This window comes from Callorhinchus milii, unplaced genomic scaffold (assembly GCF_018977255.1).
Source record: "Callorhinchus milii isolate IMCB2004 unplaced genomic scaffold, IMCB_Cmil_1.0 Scaffold1, whole genome shotgun sequence".
In the NCBI taxonomy this organism is placed as follows: domain Eukaryota; kingdom Metazoa; phylum Chordata; class Chondrichthyes; order Chimaeriformes; family Callorhinchidae; genus Callorhinchus; species Callorhinchus milii.
The window spans coordinates 79,810,353-79,833,657 of NW_024704742.1; the positions used below are offsets into that span (position 1 = coordinate 79,810,353).

Below are 23,305 nucleotides of genomic sequence, written 5' to 3' on the forward strand. Positions count from 1 at the left end.
TCATTACATGTATAATTGTAGTGTCTGTGTGTATGTGAAATCCAAAACAAGAGGGCATCAATACATGGTGACCAAAAAGTCTTGATGGCATTATAATATCTAAGTCTTAAAGAAATGATGATATTTTTGTTTTTTATTATTAAAATAAATGGTATCACAGCTTTTTGGTCAGTCTGTATAAGATAGTCATGCTAGTTTAGATGGATGTTCTTTGCACAATGGGTGGTGAGAATGCTGGAAGCTGTGTGACTCCCTGCTGGAGGCTGTGAGTTAAGCAAAAAGCATCAATGTATTTATGATATTAGTGAAATTTTAATTCCGTGAATGAACAGTTTGTTATGTCAAATGTATTATATCCTGTTCAACAATTCTCTCTATAAATTTGGCTAATGCTTTTTTTTTGGTTAGGGGGGCTCTTATGGTACGTAAGTAGGTGAAATAAACCCAAAAAGGTAAAGCAATAGACTATCAGTGAAAGAACTTGGGACAGACGCTTTTTCTGCATAAAATCAGCCTTTTATGTTTTTTTTTACCAAAAAGAGTATCCAAACCATACTGAAACTTCCATGCAAACCACCTACATATGGGAATTCCAGAGATAGATGGTTGTAATGGAATGCGCACTCTCTCCCTGGAGGGATGTTTCCTGCTTCCCTAATTCCAGAAAGTATTAGGCACAGGTTGGCAAGAGCCAAGGCCTGGGGTCCCCAGAGTGTGCATTGGGGTACTGCTGCAATCTAAACAGCTAAAACTGCAAAGCTTGCCACTGATATCACTCTCTGGCAAGCTTTCCCAATGCTTGTCCAGGACCACCCTACAAGTTAGGGCTTTGGTTTGCAGGGTTAGCAGTAGCTGAGTGGTTTGACTCCCTGCCCCAGTGATCAGTCTGCCCTTCCAGGTCCTGCTGCTGAGCCAGGCCGGCTGTGGCTGCCCAGGCTCAGCAGTGTCCCTGGCTAGACTATTTAATGACTAGAACAGGTTAGCAGGAGGGTTAGTTGAGACCTGGATACCTGACTGATTTAAAAGACAGCTTTGATATGAAGACTGTAGGGTGGATATTTTAGAAAAGTGAGATCAGAAATGCCGAAAGGCCTTTTTTATCTGAGCCAATTTTGTGATTTCTGGAGCTCACTGCTGGTTGTATAGGAGAGCAAGCACAGGACAAAAACCCCAGTTGGACAGATACAGATTATGGCCGAGACTGTATTTCAGCTATGTTATTTTGCTCAGCACCTTGGATTTTATAAGTTTTATTCTCAATTTTTCGCCCAGTTTGTTCTATTTCTGCTCATAGTAATAAGACTCCCTCTCTATTTTGGTCAATTGTTACCAATTCTTAGACTGCTGCATGCATTATCTCAGTTTAGATTGTTCAATGGTGATTTAGAAAGTTTTATCCAAGCCATACCTCTGGATTTGAATTAATAATCTTGGTTTGCATTCAATTGTGGTTGTGGAGGTGCACTATATTGTCGATAAACCCTCAGATATAATTCACTTCTTAGCTGTTTTGGGGGATTGACTGTGCACAAATTGGTTGTGAAATAGGTAGTCACTACACACTATAGTAAACCTGTAAAGGACTTTACGATGACTTGACATCACGGTAAGGTGTTAAACCAAATACAAGGATTATTTCTACAGGGTGTCCACAAAGTACTCTTATCATCCTCATATATAGACTGATATGAGTCTATGGAGGAGTTGAAACAAGCAGTGTTTTGGTCATCACTCCATCCATGTTATGGAAGACGTTGTACCAAACATGGCGACAGATCATTACCTGCCATGAAAATGATGTCTGGACGTCTAAGTACAGTTAAACACTTGTACTGAATACAATTAAGTACTTCTAAATACAATTAGCATCAGTCTTCCACATGTTTCAGTTGTTGGTCAGTGCACTGTAAAAAAAGACTGTGAATCCCCCAGAACTGTGAAAAACAAAGTAACAGGACTTTGTGGACACACTGTAAAGTACATTTAAATGAATTTCAGTAGAAATAAAGATCACAAGCTGTATAGCTACAGTGGACATTGAAAACATATGCATTGAAATAATGTGATGGGTTTTCTACGTACTTTCGCATCCAAAGGTTTAGACTTCAAGGACAACAAATGATCTGCCACTCTAATCCAATATTTATACAAGTGGACCTCATCACAGTAACTCGAGGAACAATATTCAAATGTGTGACATGAAGTACTTTGAGACGTATTGAAGACATGATAAGGCGCTATATCAAATGCAAGGATTATTATTATATTATTATTATTCAGCTGCAACCTCAATTCCATTTATTGATAGTCATGAAGTATGTTAAGTTCCCAATCACTGGTTGCCACGAAGTACATAATGTCAGTCAGGTCACCTCTTGGAAATGTGTTTGCTTAGTTATTGTACAAACATTTTAACCTCACTCTACACTGTCATAGACTAATAAGCCTTCAGGGGCATTGAAAATATAGCTTTAAAAAACCCTAGTATAGGTTAAAATGTTCAATGGATAATATTGATGTTATTTTATCTTTATTTTCCCTTGATTTTCAGCAATCTTTGACAACAGAAGTGCTCAACTTCCAGTAAAGTACATAAGACAACCACAGAGATTACTGCCTGAGTACTGTAAATGCACGCAGGACAAAACCACAACGGTGGTGACATCCACAAAACCTTATGACCCGGATGTTGGTCACTTTTGCATTTCAAAATTCCCAACATCTGTCAAATAAAAAATGATGTTTAAGGATTGAATAATAATATTGAAGTGTACATATCCAAGTATATTCTAAGGCTTGATGCCAAGGGTTAGTAACATCAACCTTTGACATACTTATTTGAAGGGAGATACAAATTTAAAGTGGTATTTGAACAGAGGTAGTTGTACAACAATTATCAGATGATGGCCGTATTGACTATTAAAGGCAAAAATGCTCTCGCCTCATCTCGGGGAACCATTCAGCTCTGGGATACTTATCAATGGATGATGGCAAAAGTTAAGGTCATGCTGTTATTGGAAGTTAACTGGGAAAATGCTATCTGAACTGGGTCAGCAGCCAGATAAAACACTAAAATAAATGTTAAAAAGCAAGCAAGAGCAATGTTCAAAAGAAAAAGCATTTTCAACAAAGCAGACATTCCTGAACTCCAGAAAATGACCACTGGGTTGAAGATTTTGGTGAAATTATATCAGGGGTACATATAATAAATGACAAAAAAGGCAAGCTCTTATACACATTATACAAAAGTCAATTTATAGCAAATCTCTAACGTATAAACTCTTTTTCCCAAACCACTTAAATCATCTTTACTTAAAAAACAATTTCTCTCCTTTGAGTGTCTTCGCTTGAATCAAAGCAACTTAGTAAATTGGCATTGCTACATCACTGTATATCAGAACCTGACCTCATGATTAAAACAAACTAAATTTGACTAAAATCATTTAATAAGTCATCGCAATATCGACTTTTGCGCCAAACGCACTATTCAACTTAACATGAATTTATCATTTCATAATAAATAATACTAATACTTGCACTTGATATAGTGCCTTATCATGTTGGTGAGACATCTCAAAGCGCTTCCCAAGATTTACTGTAAAATCGATTGCCTGTGTATCTTGTGGATGAAACTCAACAGCCAGCTGGGTGCAGCAATGTCACACAAATAGCTATCAAGTGGGTTACCCTTTATCTCCTAATCCACAACCTGCTACCTCCTCTCGTCTGTCTCCGGCCTTCTGCATGTCCCTCATGCCCTCCGTTCCATCATTGATGGCTGAGCTTTCAGCCGGAAATTCTGGAACACTCTCCCTCTTGCCGCGGCTTGGAATCATGCTCCACCCACTGTCAAGCGCTCTGGGAAGCTCTCCTGCATGAGGGGCGGTCTATAAATGCAAGTTGTTGTTGTTGTTGTTCGAAATCTGAAACTCTCTCCTCCAAAAGGCTGTGGATCCTGAATCCATTCACATTTTCAAGACAGAGGTAGATATATATTTGTTAGGTCACGGTATTAAGGGATATAGGTCGAGGGCAGGTAACTGGACTTGTGGTATAGATCAGTCATGATTTTACGAAACAGTGGAACAAGCTTGAGGAGCTGAATAGTCTACTCCTGTTACACATTTTATGTATTTGAGGGAGGATTATTGACCAGAATATCTCTTTTTGGACAGCGCCTTGGGAACTTTAACACCCACCTGAACAGACAGATGGGACCTCCATTTAACATCTCATCCAAAGGATGCTAAAAATTTGAAAAGTATATATTTTTTAAAAAAATTGACAACAAGTTTTCCATGTGGGAGCTGGTAACATTTGTGATGGAATAAAACAAAAATAGTGCACAAGCCTAAATAAAGTACAGATTTAAAACCATCTCAGTAAATAATTCTACAACATGGATAGTGCAAAGAAGTTTCAAACTTTTCTTAATTTCCAAGTTAGTAATGATTAAAGCACAACAAGTCATAAATGGAATTAAAAGCTGTAAAAAACAAAAGATTACTTGCTAATATGCTTTTCCTTCTTTAAATACAGCCAACCATTCTCCATCCCATACAATTAAATCAACTAAGATAATACAGTACTTTTATTTGACACACCATTGTTTTTTCAAAGCGATTCACAAGCTTTACTGTGGAGGACAGCGATTGTATATTTTGTAGGCAAACATGGCAGCTAGTTTGTGCATAGCAATGTCCCACAAACAACTGTGATCAATTTGCTGGGACATTATCCTGCGTGTGGAACGCTACATAAACTCAAGTTGTTGTTGTTTTATCTGGTGAGTGTTGAAGCATCCCGGCTGAGTTTATTTTTGATGAGTGATACATCATGGGAATGTATGCTAAGCTTTGCTGATGTGAACTGTATATTTATAATCATTTTAATACTATTACAATCATTTGAATTTGTTAAAAGTTGATTGTTATGTGTTTTATTATGTATTGTGATGTATGATGGTAATTACTTAACATTTATACTGTCATACCATTGTTTTTACAAAAATCAACTAAGAACATTCTTGTAACCTTTGAAGCAAAACAGACACTGTCTTTGTCCTATTTAGTGTCCTTTCTGTACATGGTACAGATAGGCTTTCAAGTTAATTATATTGATAACCTTGTGACCTTTCTCAGCACGGACCCATGTATGTTTTTTCTTTCCTTACTTATTATCTTTCCTTGCTTCGTTGGATACATTAAGGTAGATATGAAAACATATTTTGTAAGAGGCTTGTGTGTTTGTAAAGGTGGTTGGGAAGTGCTTGATTGGAAAGGGGAGAGGTGAGCAAAAAGATCAGGAAAATGGTGTGTAAATATTGACCACTGACTAACCTAATATTGAAACAGCCTCTAAATGGAAGTAGAAGGCAATTAAGACAACTGTTTTCCAGATTGGTGACTATACCTTTCTATATATGCATATCAATACATAAAGCTTTTTTTAAAAAAATAGCACATATCTCTGTGTGCTTGGTTATTTTGATGATTAAAATCTGAAAATTAATAACTGTTTTATAAAGGAATTTATTTAAAGTAAATATAATACAAGATTGACCCATTCGCAGTCAACAAAGTGAATATCACTGAAGAGGCTGCAGCCTCTGCAGTTAACACATTGCCAATTTGAACTCACCATTGGAGGGCAGAAGTACTTTGATTTATACAGCAACTTGACCTGTAAATTAAAATGAAATTGGTGAAAAATTCCACCAGAATCTTAGACTAGACTACAAAAAATGTAATTACTTCCTCCCTACAGATAAAGAACACAGGAGATCATTTATAGAAAAACAGTCAATCGATGTAACAGTATATCACATGAATGGCTTTGGGATCTCTTCTTGACATAAAAAGCACTATACCAAATGCAAGGATTATTTGTTAGATTTGCTGACAAATGAAATGGACTTTCACATTGCTGTTAAAGCTGTAATGTAAAAGAGATCTGCTCTTAATGACTCAGAGGAAAAGTACTATAATAATAATATATTTGATATAGCTCCCTTCAAATCAGCAGAATGTCTCAAAGCACTTCACAGGATATATTGTAAAGCACATTGAATGTGTATCTTGTAGGTAAACACAGCAGCTAATTTGCACAATATCCCACAAACTTCCATGAAGTGAATGAACAATTTTATTTGGGGGATAGTTGAGCTGGACACTGGGGGAAACTGCCTTCCCTTTTGAAATAGTGCCATGGGCTCAAATAGTACGAAGAGATTTTCTGGAACAAAGCCTCCCCGTTGCAGAAATGAGGGGGACCACAAGATGTCATAAGATGTGAGCTTCTTATTATTCCCTCATTTCCCCTCACGGGGGACAGGATGCTTGTAGCGAGTGTGCTAGATTAAATTTGCTTTTGCTTTGACAGGCAGTTGAATGCTCCAGTTTTTGAGAGTCTGTGAGGTGAATGTGATTAAATCGATATACTGATAGATTCCAATGTAAACAATTGTACATTCATCTAAATGTTTGTCTCTCAAACTTGTTGCATTTCGCAATATTAAAAGTGAACTAGTAGAGGTTATAAGTTTCAAACAGCTGAGAAGTGGTCTGAATATATAGAAGGCTGTAGCAATAAAACAAATGCAAGGAAATAAAGGATTTTCTTTTATTAACAAAAGCTGAATTTTAATACAAATATTACAAAGTTACAGTCCAGGAATGAAACTATATGGAATGTATGTAAAATAATTTTCAGTTAGCGGAGTGTCAGTAATTAGCTCACATGATAGAATACAGGTTATCTCTGTGTTCAGTCACCCAGCAGACCACAAAATATATTGAACAGAGGCACACAACTTTATTTGGAGTTGGCAAATGGAATGTGGAACCAAACCAATGATTTTCAGCAATTTCCAACCGCTTGGCAGTTGAAAAGAAAGTTTTGCCGAATCTTGCTGGTAACATTTTGAATTGACATTCGGCAACATTTGTGCGATTAAAATGTAGTGCAGATAAACTGGACACCAATGCAATATAAGACGGAAACCTACCAGAAAGAATTCATTGTAGAGATCATAATGGAAATAAAAGGTGTGTTTTGGTGTCGGTTGAAGCAACTTTACATCAACTTTACTCCATTTTCCCCTTTCAACATGTGATCAAGCCAGATTGTAAAACCTAAAGTTTGGAAAGCACCTCACCTCAATTTGGCCCCCTAATAAATATGCTCCTCTTGCTTATCAAAAAAGGTGTTTCATGTTAGTCATGGCCCTCATGGAGCTTGTAGAGTTAAACCTCAAAGCAGAACACTTTAACCCTTTCAAAACAGATAAAACATCTGATTTATTTTAACAAGCTGCAAGTTATGACTAATCATTAGTCAAACACTTCACTCAATCTTTTCTTCAGTTTGAAGGTGAAAATTGATAATGAACAGTATCATGAGGCTGGTCGTCAACTTAAATTAATTGACTGGGCTAACCACCTACTCACTCCCTCACCTGGGAAAATAGTTAGCCCCCAAACTGTCCATTGCACCCCATAACATTGGACTATTGGTTAGTGGGTTATCGCTTTAACTCACCAAAACAATCTACTAATCACACTAATCCAGTAATACCATATGCAGCCAGCATTTTTGGCATAGCCACTATGACAGACTTGAGAGAGTAAAGTGAGAGGTGAAAAGGGGGGTAAAGCAAGCCACACCCAGGTCAGTTAAATAAAGATTAGCTGACTAAATCTTGATGTATTGCGATTTTCACCCACATTTCTGGGAAAGATTTCTGCATATAACTGATGATATAATCCTCACAATTCAGCAAACAATTCACAAGAAAATCAAAATAGGTTAAACAAGACCACTAAACCTTATTTCCCAAAAACTTAAACTTAAAAATAAATGTGTGTATGTGCAAACATTAGAGTAGACTTCTATGCTTCTATTTTGGGCCATAAATTTGACAGTGCAATCATTTCTTCAGTTAGAGAGGTCAGTGGTAAACCACAGCTTTGTTGCTTTTTCAAAAGAGTCCTGAAAATATTTTTGCAGCTTACTTTGATATTTGTAAGACTGAACAAATTGCTGAATTACAGGTTTTAACTGAAAGGAATAGTAAAAAGTTCAAGGTGATGAAATAATGTGCACTGTAGTTCATGATTTTGTTGCAATACAAGGTTTTAGACTCAACTTTAGAGGAAGGTTTTTATAATGAATAAATAGAAGCAATTTTGTAATTTTACAATCCAGTAATCCCCTGGGAAAGAGAGAGATGGAAGAGCGAGAATCAGGGTCATGTAAAAATTCTAAAGTGGTTATTTACAAAAGGATCTAGATCCAGTTACTGTTATTCTAGAATTGTTAAGGAATAAAAATCAATGTTAATATATTCATTGCAGGTTTTGCCTCTCAACATTTGGCATATCAATGTTAATCATTTGCATCCACAAATAAGCTTCAATGATAAGTCAAAATTTATGCTTAGCAGAAAAGCAGCTAATATTAAAAAATGCTCCTTCCAACAGGAGTCCGACTGGATTAAACAATGGCTCCAGAAAACTTGATACAAGACCATTCATTTTTAAAGCATAGCTGTCAAATACCCAGGAGTTAAAAAAAACAAGGTGTTTTGCTTAAAAAAACACCAAATTACAGTATTGCATTTCCGTAAGGTACACCTTTGTAGTCAGCACAAGTCATCACGCAAAATATTATTCTGAATATTGTTATAAAACTTCATTGATATTGCTGCACAGCTCATTTATAAAAGAGCATTGTGAAACGCATACAAACAATAGTTACACGTTTTAGTGTTTAAAGCTCAAGTCATGATATTCCCTTTAGGATGACAATACTTTACTGAATGGGATTCCTGGAACTGGGACACACGTGGTTATGTCAAATTGGCGGTTCATTACAAAACGTTGAGTCACTAAAATCCCCAAGAAATGCATTTTTAAACTAGCTGCATATTGTTGCAAATTATTGCATATTATTGGCAAAGTTCCAGGGAGGGAAAGAAAAATGAAGCACAACTGTCCAAATTAAATCTATTTTGGAAAATAAACACCCTGGGCACTGTAAAGCTATGAACTTGCGAAACTTCAGAGCTTTTTAAGAACTCGCAAAAAAGAAGTGTTTAAAAAAAAGCCCCTTTTTGGAATGCCTGCTATGTTCCATAAGTTGGTTGTAATCATGCAGAAGTTGCTCCAGAGGCCTAGAAAACAAACAGCAGTACAGTACAATCTTAGACTAAATCATCTAAAAAATTACAAACAGTTTTTAAATGAACAAGTATCCCTTCACACCATCCCCCTTTGCCAAATCAACCACAAATTCTGAACGAACATCAGCAACTTTTCTGTATTTTTTCAAAGCATTACCTACCCCTTCCCACCATTGATGCGAGTCTTTTAAATTAATGTACCTGCATGTCGCAGAGATGAGGGCACAACTTGGGCTCAACTCTTGCAGTACTTGAAAGGTGATTAATAATTAAGATAATCACTTATTTAAGAAAATCCGATAACAAAATGTTACTGAAAATTATGCAGGAAACTCAAAACCTCACATTCTACTAAACTTATTTGTATCTGCATCAAGATATATAAATGAGCTTATTTTTTAAAAAAACTAGTCCGTTGTCTGCAGGTATTGAAGGCACTAAAAGGAAAGAGGAGGCAAGTAAGGTTCTGCAGCACAGCTTTAAAATAGATTTCAAGGAAGGATTAATTACAATAAGCTCCTGATAACTCAACCCTGGCTTAACTAGTCACTACCATAAGCCATCATGGTGTCAATATCCCAACCACATTTATTTATGTATTTAATACATAAACCAAACTCGCCACTCCGGATAACTCGTCACTGACCCCTTTTTCTTTGAATGAATCCTGAATATTTAAATGAATCATATGAATCTTTCAATATTCATCTATTCCTTTCTGATTTACCCAACACACCATTATCCAATACAGAAATGTTCAGTTTCCAGGCCTGCAACTGGACTGTGAAACTGGCAGCAAGAACAAAGGTGGGGATAATGACAAAAGAAACTGTTGAAACTGCCTCTTATTAAATGACTCATTAATAGACACCAGCCTTAGAAGGCGAGTCAGAATGAATAAATAACATCTTGCTCCAAGACATTTCGTCCACAAATATACAGTCAATTCATTTAACAATCTATTCTGGGAAGTGCTTTGAGACGTCTCAACGACATGATAGGGTGCTCTATCAAATGCAAGAATTATTATTATTATTATTCCAGGTAACCATGACAAATGCTTCATTTTTCTGGATTTCAAATATCCATTGATCTAAAGTTCAATAGAAGTGAAGCAATATTCATCAGGATTGGAATTGAACTCACGCAACATTATTGAATTTTACAGGGATGCTCAAGAATGTGCTTTACATCTTTTTAAACAGTTCCATACATTTAATTTGTCTTATTTCAGCTGATTGTATACACCATGCAATATTTTGCAGAGGGGAGCAGGTCTGTGTGTGGTACTTTACTACCCTAGGTATACCAATATTACTTTTCTCACTGCATTCTTTGTAGTCCACCAAAAACATGGTAACTCAAAGCATTCTGTCTTTTGGAACATTCAAATTGTGTTAATCGGGGAGGGGAAGGATTGTATTCTTATCATGTGGTTCATATTTACTTCCCAAAGTAACAGCTCAGATTGCGCTGAAGTTTTAACCCTCTTGAAATCATTTATGCAAAGTAATCCAAGATTCTCTTGTCGTAAGGCAATCCTTACAACAAGAGAATAGATAACCTGATTTTTATAGTCCAACTTTTATTCATCACCTAAAAGGGATACTTGTTCTCATTACAAATAGGACAATAACATGCAAACATGCAACAGAAAGTCTTGAAGTAAGCAATGGAAAATTCCAAAGGGACTGAAAGCAATTTAGAAATTCATTAACCGTTTCCTTCACAACAAAGAAACAAAACCAAAGACAGACGGAAGATGAAATGTACAAAAAAGAAGTGAAGAAGCTCAGTTACTTCAATAATGTGCTGTTCGCTGAAATAGTAAGTAGTATTGAAAAACAACAAAATGACATGGAAAAACTCATTAAAAAATCTGTTATTAGAAGCATTAATTTACTTTCTTGAACATAAATAATATTAAGTATTTAGAAAGACTTTAAAAGAAACATCTAATGCAATCAAGACATTACTGCTTTCAGTTCTATCCTTCTGAAGACTGAATAGATAACATGCAGTGAAGCTAAACACTGAAAGAATGTACAAAATAGAATTTAACCATATCACACCAGTGTAAGAAAGTGAGTGACTGCCAAGCCATGTACTCTCCATGAAGACCAAATATTTCATCAACAGTGATGTTGTACATTTTACATGCAAACTTACAAATTTAACAGTTACTAGTTAACTGACTTTAGTCAATTATGAACGGTCAATCTCTTTTTCTAACAAAACCTTGTGATTTCCGATTTTAAATATCTAAAGTTGGGCAGTGCAAAACATATTTAGTGTGATATAGGTGTACATAAAGATGAGAAAAATCACTGTTAGAAAAACACAAACATATACACACTAGTTACTGACTTGGCAAACAAATGAGGTATATCGGCAACAGTTAAATTTAACTGTGTGAATTGAGCATTAACTTCCAAGCAGAAGAGCGGGAATTCAAAGCCCAACTTTGGCTCAAAACTTCAAATATACCAATTAACTCTGTGCAGGTTTTGCTCAGTCTTGGCAAGGCCACTTTCACTGAATGAATGGCACAGCAAAAAGTTGGTCCATTTCAGCAAAGATGAAAAACTGGTACCTGGCAGCATTCTGCAAAGGCACACCACTCGTCAGCTGATCATGACGGTGGGGAAATGGCAAATACATAACCAAACATGTGTTGAAAGTTATTGATAGCATTTAGAACACAAGCAGGACATCATGTTAGTCCATCTAGAAGATGTTGGGAGTTCAGTTGAACTTTTGATAATGTTCACTGTGATCAGAATAACTGATGTTTGAAAAACCGTGAAGCCTAATTATAATGTGCCAAGTACGGTTTCATTGTATCGCTACACATGGAGGGCGGAGCAAGGAAAATACCTCAGCCAACCATGTAATGGGTAAATAGAGAAATAAGAAAAGCAGGATATCCTGAGCAGAGCACAGGGCAAAGGCTTCCCCAGAATGAGCCCAGTCTATAAGGACAGAAAGGTACAAGTAGTAACAGTGAAATTCCTGGAGGATGGCAGATTCCTCACTGGCACCTACCATTGGCTTCATCTCTCCCCCACTACCACCTCTCCCTTGATCAGCATCCCTCAATGCTTTTCGACTGTTTTCCACATACTCCTGCAACAGAAACAGAAACTCACTGAAAGGTAAAAAGGAATTGCAGAATTTCTGTAAGCACGATCGGGATAATTTTTTAAGCAACTCCCTAGGAGTGTTGTTAACAGAAACATATTAAAATGCATGATTCATAGCATAGCTAAATTTATTTGTGTTTATGGTGTACATCTCATGTAGAAAAGATGGTCAGGATGGCAAACATAAGCTCCCTCTGCCTTCAGAGGAGCACTCTTGTTGATGTTAGCTGGCCTTAGATGACAGCAACCACGCCACATGAGCGTTTGTGAAATCTTTCTGTGTGTTGAACTAGTTCCCTCCTTTGCCCACCAAAACAGACACTGCACTTGACAGGAATTAAATTCATTCTGTAAAGAGCATTGGAGACGTTTCAAAATTAACTGTGGAAGCCAATAGATAGTCTACCATTAAAATGGTACAACAGCTGCAGACATTCATGTTAGAGAAGAGAAGATTCCTTAACAAATTCAAGATCATAAAGATAGATAAAATAAACTATATGGAGTAGGCATTTTACAGTCATAGAGCACTACAAAAAAGGAGCATGGACATCAAGCTCAGTAGTAGATAAGCAAACAGACAATTTATATTCAACAACAGAATGCAGACAACCAGGGAGGTAGTGGAAGCAGATTATGTCAGCAAATTCAAGAGAAATTAGATTATCATTTGGCAAAGAAACTGGTGAAGAGTACGATTTTTTCCACATGGACTACAATTGTATTTTGCGTTGCTTTACTTTTCCTGTACTCATATACAGGCTGACTAATGGCGTTAGATCCTGGGGTTCGTTATAAATGTTTAAATGCTGAAATGGCCGAACATTACACATGGTGAGCAATCATTTATTGAAGGAGGAAGAGGAGCGGGAGTTTGGGGTGAGGTGAGGGGAGCGGGTTGTGCGAATAGCCACCCCAGCTCTCTCTCATTCTCTGGTGCTTGTGTGGATTGGTTTGCTGGTTCGTTGCCGATCGCCCCAGTTATTGGCTGCCGAGCACTCATTTGATTGACTGCGAGAACCCCGCCTTGATTTACTACAAGGCCCCCTGTGACTGACTGTTGAATACCCCCACTATTTTGACTTGATTGCAGATTGTTATATCAGGGGCTGTTCTGATTCATTGATCGCTGTACCGGGGTAAGAATCAACAGGAAAAACAGGTGTTTCAATGTCGAGTTCGCTATTACCAGAATGATGGTAATAACTAGGCGTCGTTATACAGTCTGCAACACTATATTTCAAGAAATTGTAAGCAAACCAATGCATTACATTAATTCCTCAGGAAACATCACTCACTTACCATTAAAGATTTATCCATGTAGAACTCTCGCCCCGGGGTTCCATCGTTGTACTTTGTGTCAATGGCGAAACACAGGAAGAGAACATCTACCACCATTTCATATATGGAGAGGAAACAGTGTGCCACAAAGAAACCAAACAGGCAAACGATAATGAGGGGCAGGGCCCACACTGTATAATCTTGTTGGTGATTCAGAAGCAAAATCCCAATAAAGCCTGTGCTGCACACGATGAGAACCTGAAATAACAAACATGAGCCCATTGATAGGTAAGCCTTTAAACAATCACAACAACATTCGCAATAAGTTTCCACACTTACTTTTTTTATACAGAAGACCATTCTTCTTCATCTCCTCCAATAATAATAATAATAATATTACTTGCACCTTCTACGTCAGGAGAATATATCAAAGTGCTTCACAGGAGTTGCTGTGAACTTTAATACATTTTCTAACCATATATTGTGAAGTTAATATTTATAAAGTATTTAATAACAGTTTTGACCCTCTTGCCTTCCCCGCAGCTCGGGAGGAATTTCCTGATAGACTGCAGCAGCGCCGGCATGATTTCCACTCTCTCAATGAGCCGCAGTCTGTCAGAAAGACCCTCCCGAGCTGAGGGGAAGGCAAGCCTTCTCCTAACCAACCAGGTCCTCCAAACCCCTAGCTCCTGCCACCCTACGAGCAGCTACCGCTGCAGGTAGTGAGCTGTGAGGCTGACTGAGAGACAGAGAAGAAGAGAGTAGGGGGAGAGAGAGTGATTGAGAGAGAGAGTGAGTGAGAGAGGGAAAGTGATAGTGTGTGTGTGTGTGTGAGAGAGGGTATAAGAGGGAGGGAGGTAGAGTAATTGAGAGTATGGGAGAGAAAAAAGGGAAAGTGAGAGTGATAGAGAGAGAGAGAGAGAGAGAGAAAGAGAGAGCGATAGAGAGAGAGAGAGAAGGCATGAGGGAAAGGGTGAGAGAAAAACAGAGCGCGGGAGGCAGAGAGAGACAGGAGAAGTGAGGGCAGTGTTTTGTGGTTCATGTCAGGTCAGACGAACAGAGTCTCCCTCAGCAGTCGCGGGGGGAGAAGAGGGGGGAAGGGGCATCTGAGTACAGACAGCGAGTGACGAGCCGTGCAGTTTCCCCACAGAAAGCCCCCTCTTTCTCCCCCACCATCTCTGTAACTTGGCCGTATCCCTCGCCCAGTTCCATTCCCAGAGTTCCTTCGACTCGCTCTCTCCGTCCCCTCTTTTAAGGCATGTCAAGACCTAACTCTTTGTACTTTCGGTCATCTTTTCCCCTCCCACCCCATCTCCATCAACTCCCAACCCCAGTTCAGATTTCCAGCCAGCCATGTTTGAGGGCTTTGAGACATCCTTCCAGCGTGAAAAAGGCGCTGTTCAAAAGTTATGTTTAGCTTCTGGAAGGGAAACACAAAACGTCGCTTATGTGGCCGCAGACATTTCTCAAATGGAGATTCCGGCTCTCAGCAGCCAAAAGGTTGGACCACCATGATAGATAATAAATAAATAATAATAATATAATGCAAAATAATCTACAATCTTTGTTCAAATACTGAATGTACCCACGTGTCAAGATAAGGATTTCAGAATTTCGCTATCGTGTGAAGCAGCTTTGTTCCTAGCAGTATAAATTGGAGCATTAGCTTGATATGTAAAGGCCCCTCAAATATCAAGTGAGAGGAAATATCAAGTGAGGTTATGGGGGGAAGAAGAAAGAGATTGGAAATTAAATTAAATAGATGGTTTCAGCAACAAGATCAATAACACAAGTTAGGTCAGGTTACAAAACAAGTTGGAGTGTATCTGCAAATGCTTTCCATTAATAACACGTGATTAAACACATTATTATACACATATTATAATTAATTTCTATTAATAATACATCCAGGAAAATGTAGAGATCAGACCTTTCCCAAGAACAGTACAAAGTCACCGACTGTGTTGATGGCAGCCACCCTCAAAGCGTTTTCCACGAGGATGACAAAGGCCTCCCTGGCTGAGGTACAGAAGCTGGTACTATTGATGGCTGTTGCAGTGTATGCATTCTGTCAGAACAGAAAACAATTGTTTAAGCATTACAAAGGATTTAAACCTTGAAATTTAATCCCTGTTTACCCTTATCAGAACTCTTCAGTATGAAAACCTGTCCCCTCTCTCAAGTACTATCATTTCAAAAATGTAATAATCAGCAGCAATTTAATAAGTATCAGGTAAATAGAGCTTAATATTCTAGTCAGCAGATGGCTGACTTTAATCCCTTGAGTGCTTATGAAAGCAAACCAGCAGCCAAAATTTTATGGATTGTAAAGCAGATGTATTTTGGATATGTTTTGAATATTTTTATATCAAAAACCTTTCTAGTGTGGCATAAACGTGACATAGGCCACTTCATAATAATAACTGCTGCATTTGATATAGCGCCTTATCACATCGCTTCACCAAATATACTGTAAAATTAATGGATTGTATAAATAGTGGGCAAAACACAGCAGCCAATTGCACTCAGCAGTGTGCCACTAACAGTCATGGATTGAATGACCAAATTAGTTATTTTTATTTGAAGGGAAAGTGATCCGTCAATCAAGTAACAATAGAGTTCCTACTGACTGCCAGGTAAACATTGGTTAAAATTCACGTATATTAAAACTCAAATTATTTTGTGAGAGAAAGCTCCCTCATTTCCATCAGATTGAGGATACAATTTCAACAAGTTATTTTCTGAATTGTTCTGCAAGAACATGGGCACAATTTGCATCGTACTGGTCGGGCTGCCTGCCACGTGAGGACCTTTCCGTTGCTGAACTGTGTGAAAGATGTGCAGCCACATAGCATTCAATAGCTGCTTTTTAACATGGTAATCCTATTAAAAATGAGGTCCTAATGCTTTCTCACAAGAAATATACATATACTCCAGTTGAAATGATAACACCTATAAACTCTCAAACATGTGTAACAAACAGTAAGTAGAACTGGATTCCAAAAATTTGTTTGCCAATTTTCTCCTTACTGAATGAGTTTGACCTTTTTTATTCCTATGCAAGACTACAGTTCCAGTCAATGGTTCCTGATCATCCTTCAATACCTCACCAAGTGACTCATATACAAATGAGTCTTAACAGCAAGCTTTGGTAAGCTATTAAGCTATTCAACAGGAACTGAAAGGCATCATAACCTAACCCATGCTCCCCTTATCTTGTGTCTACCTCTTTCCAAAAAGAGGCCTCCAGACAGAAACCCGGAGTGGAAATTTTGGCAATTTTCTCTACCCTACCTCAGAGCACTCCGAGACGTTCTCCTAAAGGGTAAGTTGTTGTGTCAGGGGTACTGAAGCCAATGATACTGGACAGGGAGAGACTGGGGGTTACATACTCTAACTGGGATCCTGTAGGTTAGAGCGCTTGCCTCGCAAGTGAGAAGACCTGGGTTCGATCCCAGGCAGGGCAAAACTTTGGGCAAGTTTGCTCACTCCACACTCCTCGGTTCACTAAGCAGCAAGTTGGAACCCAGTTGTTAGTCGATTGGTGGATCGCTCTCTGGGGATAATAATTCCTTCAAATAAATGTGGACACTCAACCCACAACTGTTTGTGTGACGCTGCTGTGCTTAATTGGCTGCCGCGTTTCGCCCACAAAATATACTCAATTTACTTCACAGTATATTCTGTGAAGCGCTTTGAGATGTCTCGAATATGTGATAAAGCGCTATGTCAGATGCAAGGATTATTATTATTAATTCAATTTAGATCAACTAATTCAGCATAGATTCGCTGTTAGGATTTGAGTTTTCTTCTGTAAGGCAAAATGCTGCACCTGGCCATCAGGAGAACAAATCAAATAAATAATAATAATCCTTGCATTTGATATAGCACTTTTCAGTTTTCTAGACACCTCAAAGCGCTTCACAGCATAAACTGTAAAGTGAATTGACTGTATATTTACGGGCGAATATTCTTTCAGAACAGATAATGGAAAAACAAGGAAATTATATTTGTATCAGAATTTTGGGGGCAATAAGAATAGCCTGTGTGAGCAAAGTAAAAAATAAAAATTAAACCCGACCTGATTCAGAAAATTGAGGCACTTCTCCAAACACCAGAGACAGCAGATGCAAGACTTCAGCATGCACCTGGCACATGCATTCTCCTGCAGGAGAGAATAAAAACATCTGCAAAGTTAAAGTGGGTCTTCAACCTCAAGAACTGTCAGTTAAACTTAAAAGGCAAATGTCAACATGAAATTCTTGCTGGTCTTTTTTCATACCTTGCCTTTCAGCTTGCTGTGAATATACATTAGGATCAGTCGTGGGATCTTTACCAGTGTGATGATGAAGGAACCTTTGGCCACAGTTCCCATATGGTACCGAATTATACGGAATATTGAAGTAACTATGGGGGTCGCTGGCAAGTTTTTCTTATCCCTATAGAAAAGGGGGAGAATGGAGAGGAGGTAAAAAAATCATGTTTGATATTACAGGAAAACCTTCATCCATAAATGCCCTAAATAGCCTTAAAAATTCCCTTATTGTTTTGCCCACAAAATAGAGTCAATTAATTTTACAGTATATTCTGTGAAGAGCTTTGAGATGTCTCAAAGAGGTGATAAGGCACTATATCAAATGCAAGGATTGTTATTATTCTTGATTACTACTATATTTTCAACTGTGACTGTGTGAAGAATGGAGTACAAAATGAGGGCTTGGGGAAAGAAAGTAGCTTCATGATGATAAGGAAAAATGGGGAGAGCCAAAGGGACAAATACATGAAAATAGTAATTGGCATGGGCTGAATAGTGAAAACAAGTTACAAAAGGGAAGCAGACAAGATTTAACCATCAATTTAATATTTTTTTGTGAAATTTCTGATTCAGCTTTGAAAGGCGAGGGTCAGGTCCCAGGGGTTTCAGGAGTAATAGCTGGAAGTTAAGACCAAGACCAACTCCCAGCGATTGCTTCAGGTTAAGTCTGAGACCAGCCCACCTAGATGCTTGGTCACAATTGTATCAGGCACAAGTTTGTCCTCAGCCAACATTGCATCAGAGATCCTAACTGGAGATTTACAGCAGGGCAATGGAGAAGCAGCGAGGAGCCGACATATATATTATAGACCCCTTGAGAAAGTCAAGATGATGGGTCTCTTGCCAGCAAGTATGCAAGCTTAAAAAAAAAATCGATTATACAAAACCATGAAACAAATAGGATTTAATTTTCCTAGAAAATAATAATTAAATCATTCACATGGAGACAAAATAATTTAACATCCTTATGTATGACTTTAATCTCCTTAATATGTTCCCCAGAGGGTGGTCCGATTCCCAATTGAGGTACAGAAAGCTGTTTGTGGACACCTTCAACAACTGGTTCCTAACACAGCATGTTCAGCACTATCGCAGCACATTAGTACTAGTGCGGAGGAGGGGTGGGGGAAGTGGCATGGGCAGGACAAAAATGCACGAAGGAAAATCTAACAAGTTGGAACATTTCAAAAGTTGGCATTATGATATAAATAAAACCCACAAATGAAAATGAGTGGTTTACACACGAGAGGCCTTGTGCTACTCCGAACTGTATTGACTGTTGCCTGATGATGATTAAGCGGCAAACATTAAACGGCAACATTAGAAATTAACAATTAAAGGTGTGCGCCTAATACTCTCCAGAATTATGTAAGCAGGATACATCTCTCTGAGCTGAGTGTGTGCATTTCATTCCAAACATGGGAATTTCCACACGTAGATGAGATATGTGGAACTTTGTTGGCTTACTCTTAAGCATGGTGATGGGTTTCCACATATATTGGACATTCAACTCACACAAAAAAATTGTAGTCTTGACTTCAGAACTAAAAGGCCTGCAGTAAATTATGTTGGGGCTAGATTTGAAGTTGTAATGCAGAAGAAGAAACAGTGAATGGATCATGTCACTGTATCATGGGGCACTAAATTTAACTGTACTTTATTTGCAAGTTTAAAAAAAATGCCTACTTTACAAAACCATGAAACAAAAGGATTTAATTTTCCCAGAAAATAATAATTAAACATACAGACGTGCTTGTCAGAAATAAATATTCAACCAAAACATAAAGCACAATCTGAAACTGAAATTCTTAGCTTTGTTTGAATCAAATGCCACAACCATACCACAAGATGGCGACATGAACAATGCAAGACGATATACTCATCGCATCATTATTATTATTATTATTATTATATGTTAACATTTCCCTCCAGATTCTGCAATGTGTAATCCCAATAATTGTATGCGGAATTTGCCGACTTCAATTCACTCCAAAGCAAAGACTCTTTAATGACCAGTTAGTTTTGCCCATGTTGCCACTGGCAATAAATGCGCAGAAATATTGCCCTTGCAGTCTGAGTTATATTGTCCTCTTGGGGGAAAGTGAAATCATATTGTGCACTTGTACAATATTGCTCTTAATCACAGCACTGAAATGAATTTCCGTTCTAAAAGGGTTTGGCATTGGTGGAAATTGATTTTTCCGCATGATTTTTGACAGTTTGGATTATCTCCACCTCTAGAAATTTAAATTCAAAGTGGAATCACATCATTACATGGGTGTTTTTGATTTATGCTACTGATATCAGTTACCACAATAAAAAAAATGAAATCAGATATTTGAGGCACTGTCTTTGTATGACATGACCATTGGAAGGCTGACTATTAATTCTTGTGGGACCGTACAATAAAACCTTAAGCTGCAAGATTCAGTGTTGGCGCCAGTGTTTCAGGAGCAAAGAGGTACCTAAAATTCTCAGTTGCACTGGAAAACAAAAAAATGCAACCCAGAACAGCAGCTCAGATCAAAGCAGGCAGTCCATAGATCGAGACAATTTTAACAAAATGCACAAAAAGAACATTTATAACCCATTCCCACTTGGAACCCATTTTGCAAAAGCAATGACTGTTAGGGAGAAAGAAGCAAGCTGTTAAAATTGAAAAAGGAATTATCTTCTACTGTTGAGAAAATTGTAACCACTAAATAGTAATAATAATAATAATCCTTGCATTTGATATAGCGCTTTTCACATCTTCTCGACGTCTCAAAGCGCTTCACAGAATATACTGTAAAGTGAATTGACTGTATATTTGTGGGCGAAACACGACAGCCAATTGCACACAGCAATATCCCACAAACAGTCATGGATTGCAAATGACCAATTTATTATTGTTTTTTTTTGGTGGGATTATTAATAGGCGTGTGCAGTAAGGAAATTTGCCCAAGGTTTCGCCCTGCCTGTAATTGTAACCCTCATTGAGAGTCGGAAGAGTAGACAAGTCACCAATTCTGTGAACCCAAACTAACAGGCACAACTGTTGTAGCTTGACAAATACTATCCGGTTGCATTCTTTGCGATGTCTAATTCAGATAATAGAAAAATACTTCTTCACATTAGGGACCAATGAAGTACAAGAGAGGAAATGTGACAACAGGTATTTCTCGAAAATGTCTTACCTTGTAAAATAGTAGGTTACCACAGCACTAGCCACTGTCATCTGCTGACAGGCCAGAATGAACTCACTGATCCAGATCAGGCCAACCAGATGATAAATCCACATATATTGAAGGGGACCTGACATTTTAAATTCCACAAGACCTTGCTCATCTAGAACTTGATCTCCTATGAACATAATGTAAAATATGTTTTGGGTCTCATTTAAAAAACATGAAACTATATGAAAAACATGGATCCAAATACATCGATGGGGTGGAGGAGGGGAGTGTGAACCGAAGGAGTGCCTTGCTTTCTCTTGGTGCAACTTTGGACAAGAGAGTTAGTAGTGATCACATACTGGAATTTCTAATCTATACATGCATCTGTAAAGACTCAGAAGAACATGCAGTTGTACACCTCTGCAGCTTGTGTCCTCTCTTGCACCAAGTTCCTCGAGCCGATCACACCCATCCTCGCCCATTTTCACTGGCTTCCCATCCCCCAGAGGATCGAGTTCAAGATCCTTGGTCTCAGTTTAAAGCTCTCCATGGTCTTGACCTTTCCTACCTCTATGACTTGCTAATACCTTACCAACCTGCCCACTCCTTCTGCTTGCAGCCAATGGTCTGCTTCATAAGCCCAGCCCTGCCTGCCTCAAACTTCAGTGGTCAGGCCTTCAGCTTTTTTGCCCCCATTCTCTGGAACTCCTTCCCATAATGCCTTCACTTCACCATCTCCCTTGTCTCCTTCAAGGCCCAACTCAAAACTTTTCTCTTTGACTATGCCTTTGGTCATCCTCCCATCTCCACCCACCTTGCCTTCAATCCTTCTTATTCCAACCCCCAGCTCAGGTGCAAACCCTTGACTGTCCAACTTGAGACATCCTCCCAATGTGAAAGGCGCTATATAAATGCAGTTTGTTGTTTGTGGTCGCCATCACATCATTGAGATGTCCCCAAATTCTTCACAGCATTTTACTGTGAAATATAGCAAATGTATATTTGTAGGCAAAAGATAGTATCTAATTCTAGTGGCTTCGGGGGCCAAACAGGACAGGCTATTATTTCTATAATTGCATGGAATCCTAAGAATAGAAACATATTTCCAACATGGAAGAAGCCCTCTGTACATTTGCAGTACGTGTTCTGAAAGGGAGAGGGAAAGAGAAATGGTAGAACGTAGGTCCATAAAAGGATGCAATTTGATAATATCCTACCTGCAGTACCCAGGAAAAGGAGAATCATGACCCAGTATACCCAGAAAAGTATAAGGGCCAGGAAAGTCCAAAGTGGCTGTAAGACTAGGAATGGAAGATGAATGAAGACTTTCCCTGCCACATGGAACAAGGAGATGGTAAGAGCCACACGTTTCCTCATGATTAGGATAAGGAGCAGTAAAATGACCTAAAAAATAAAACAAAAAGTCACACATTTCCTCATTCAGAATTAAACATTATTAAGTTAATTAAATAAAGGGGTGTCCCCAAGGTCCCTATTAATGCTACTCTATCCCATTTTCCTGGCAAACTGTAAATCACTTGTCAAACCAAATCACATTGCTCTTGCAAATTGCGAGAACTTTAAACGTTATTGGTAATGAATAGGATAGGACAAGCTGAAGAGTCATCCCCTAGCTAGGAATTATGCAACGTTAAGCAGCTAAATAAATAGACAATTGCTCCAAAACAAAAAAGATGCTGAGAGAAGGAAAAATGACTTAGCGAGCAACAAATTCCCATGAGTATTAGTACTCTGCAGCTTAAGGCTATCATACTGATACCTGCAGTTCCATTACAAACATCTTCTCAAAAAGAATTTTGTCAAGGATTCAAACAACTACACAATTGCACATCAGATAAGTTCGTAAATGATTCTCCTGGCTTGCCTGTACATCACTCAGCCATACAAACCGTAAAATCGCAGGTTTAAATCCCAATTTATGGTGAGTTAGGTGACCTCAGTTAGGGTGTTGATAACAGTTTCAACAAATTGCATTTGAAGCTTTTGAAATGACATAAGGAATTACAAAAATGCATGTCCATGCAGAAATATGGCAAAACAAGTCATGGAAAGTAAAACATACATTATCACATAGTTACAGTACAATCAGCAGCACCTTTCTACTACATCTGATCTGTCTGCAATGTAACCTATATTATGTACAAAAAGATTCATTTCCTTCAGCAGTGAGCTAAATAGGTGATATTTTCTGCAATAAACTCCTAGAGTA

The 23,305-nt window shown here is 38.1% G+C and overlaps 1 protein-coding gene across 1 annotated transcript in view; it reads right to left on the bottom strand.

Annotated features, from left to right (window-relative positions):
- Positions 1-6,607: 6,607 nt before the first annotated feature.
- LOC103177713 (choline transporter-like protein 1) overlaps positions 6,608-23,305 on the bottom strand; it is a 42,107-nt gene continuing 25,409 nt past the window's right edge. Inside the window, exons 9-16 of the mRNA XM_007892019.2 lie at positions 22,293-22,479; positions 21,097-21,262; positions 17,888-18,044; positions 17,687-17,770; positions 15,536-15,673; positions 13,627-13,863; positions 12,227-12,307; positions 6,608-9,172 (exon numbers count right to left, since the gene is read on the bottom strand). Coding sequence (XP_007890210.1) covers positions 9,149-9,172; positions 12,227-12,307; positions 13,627-13,863; positions 15,536-15,673; positions 17,687-17,770; positions 17,888-18,044; positions 21,097-21,262; positions 22,293-22,479 — 1,074 coding nt within the window. The 3' untranslated portion in view covers positions 6,608-9,148. The remainder of the gene's footprint in view (positions 9,173-12,226; positions 12,308-13,626; positions 13,864-15,535; positions 15,674-17,686; positions 17,771-17,887; positions 18,045-21,096; positions 21,263-22,292; positions 22,480-23,305) is intronic.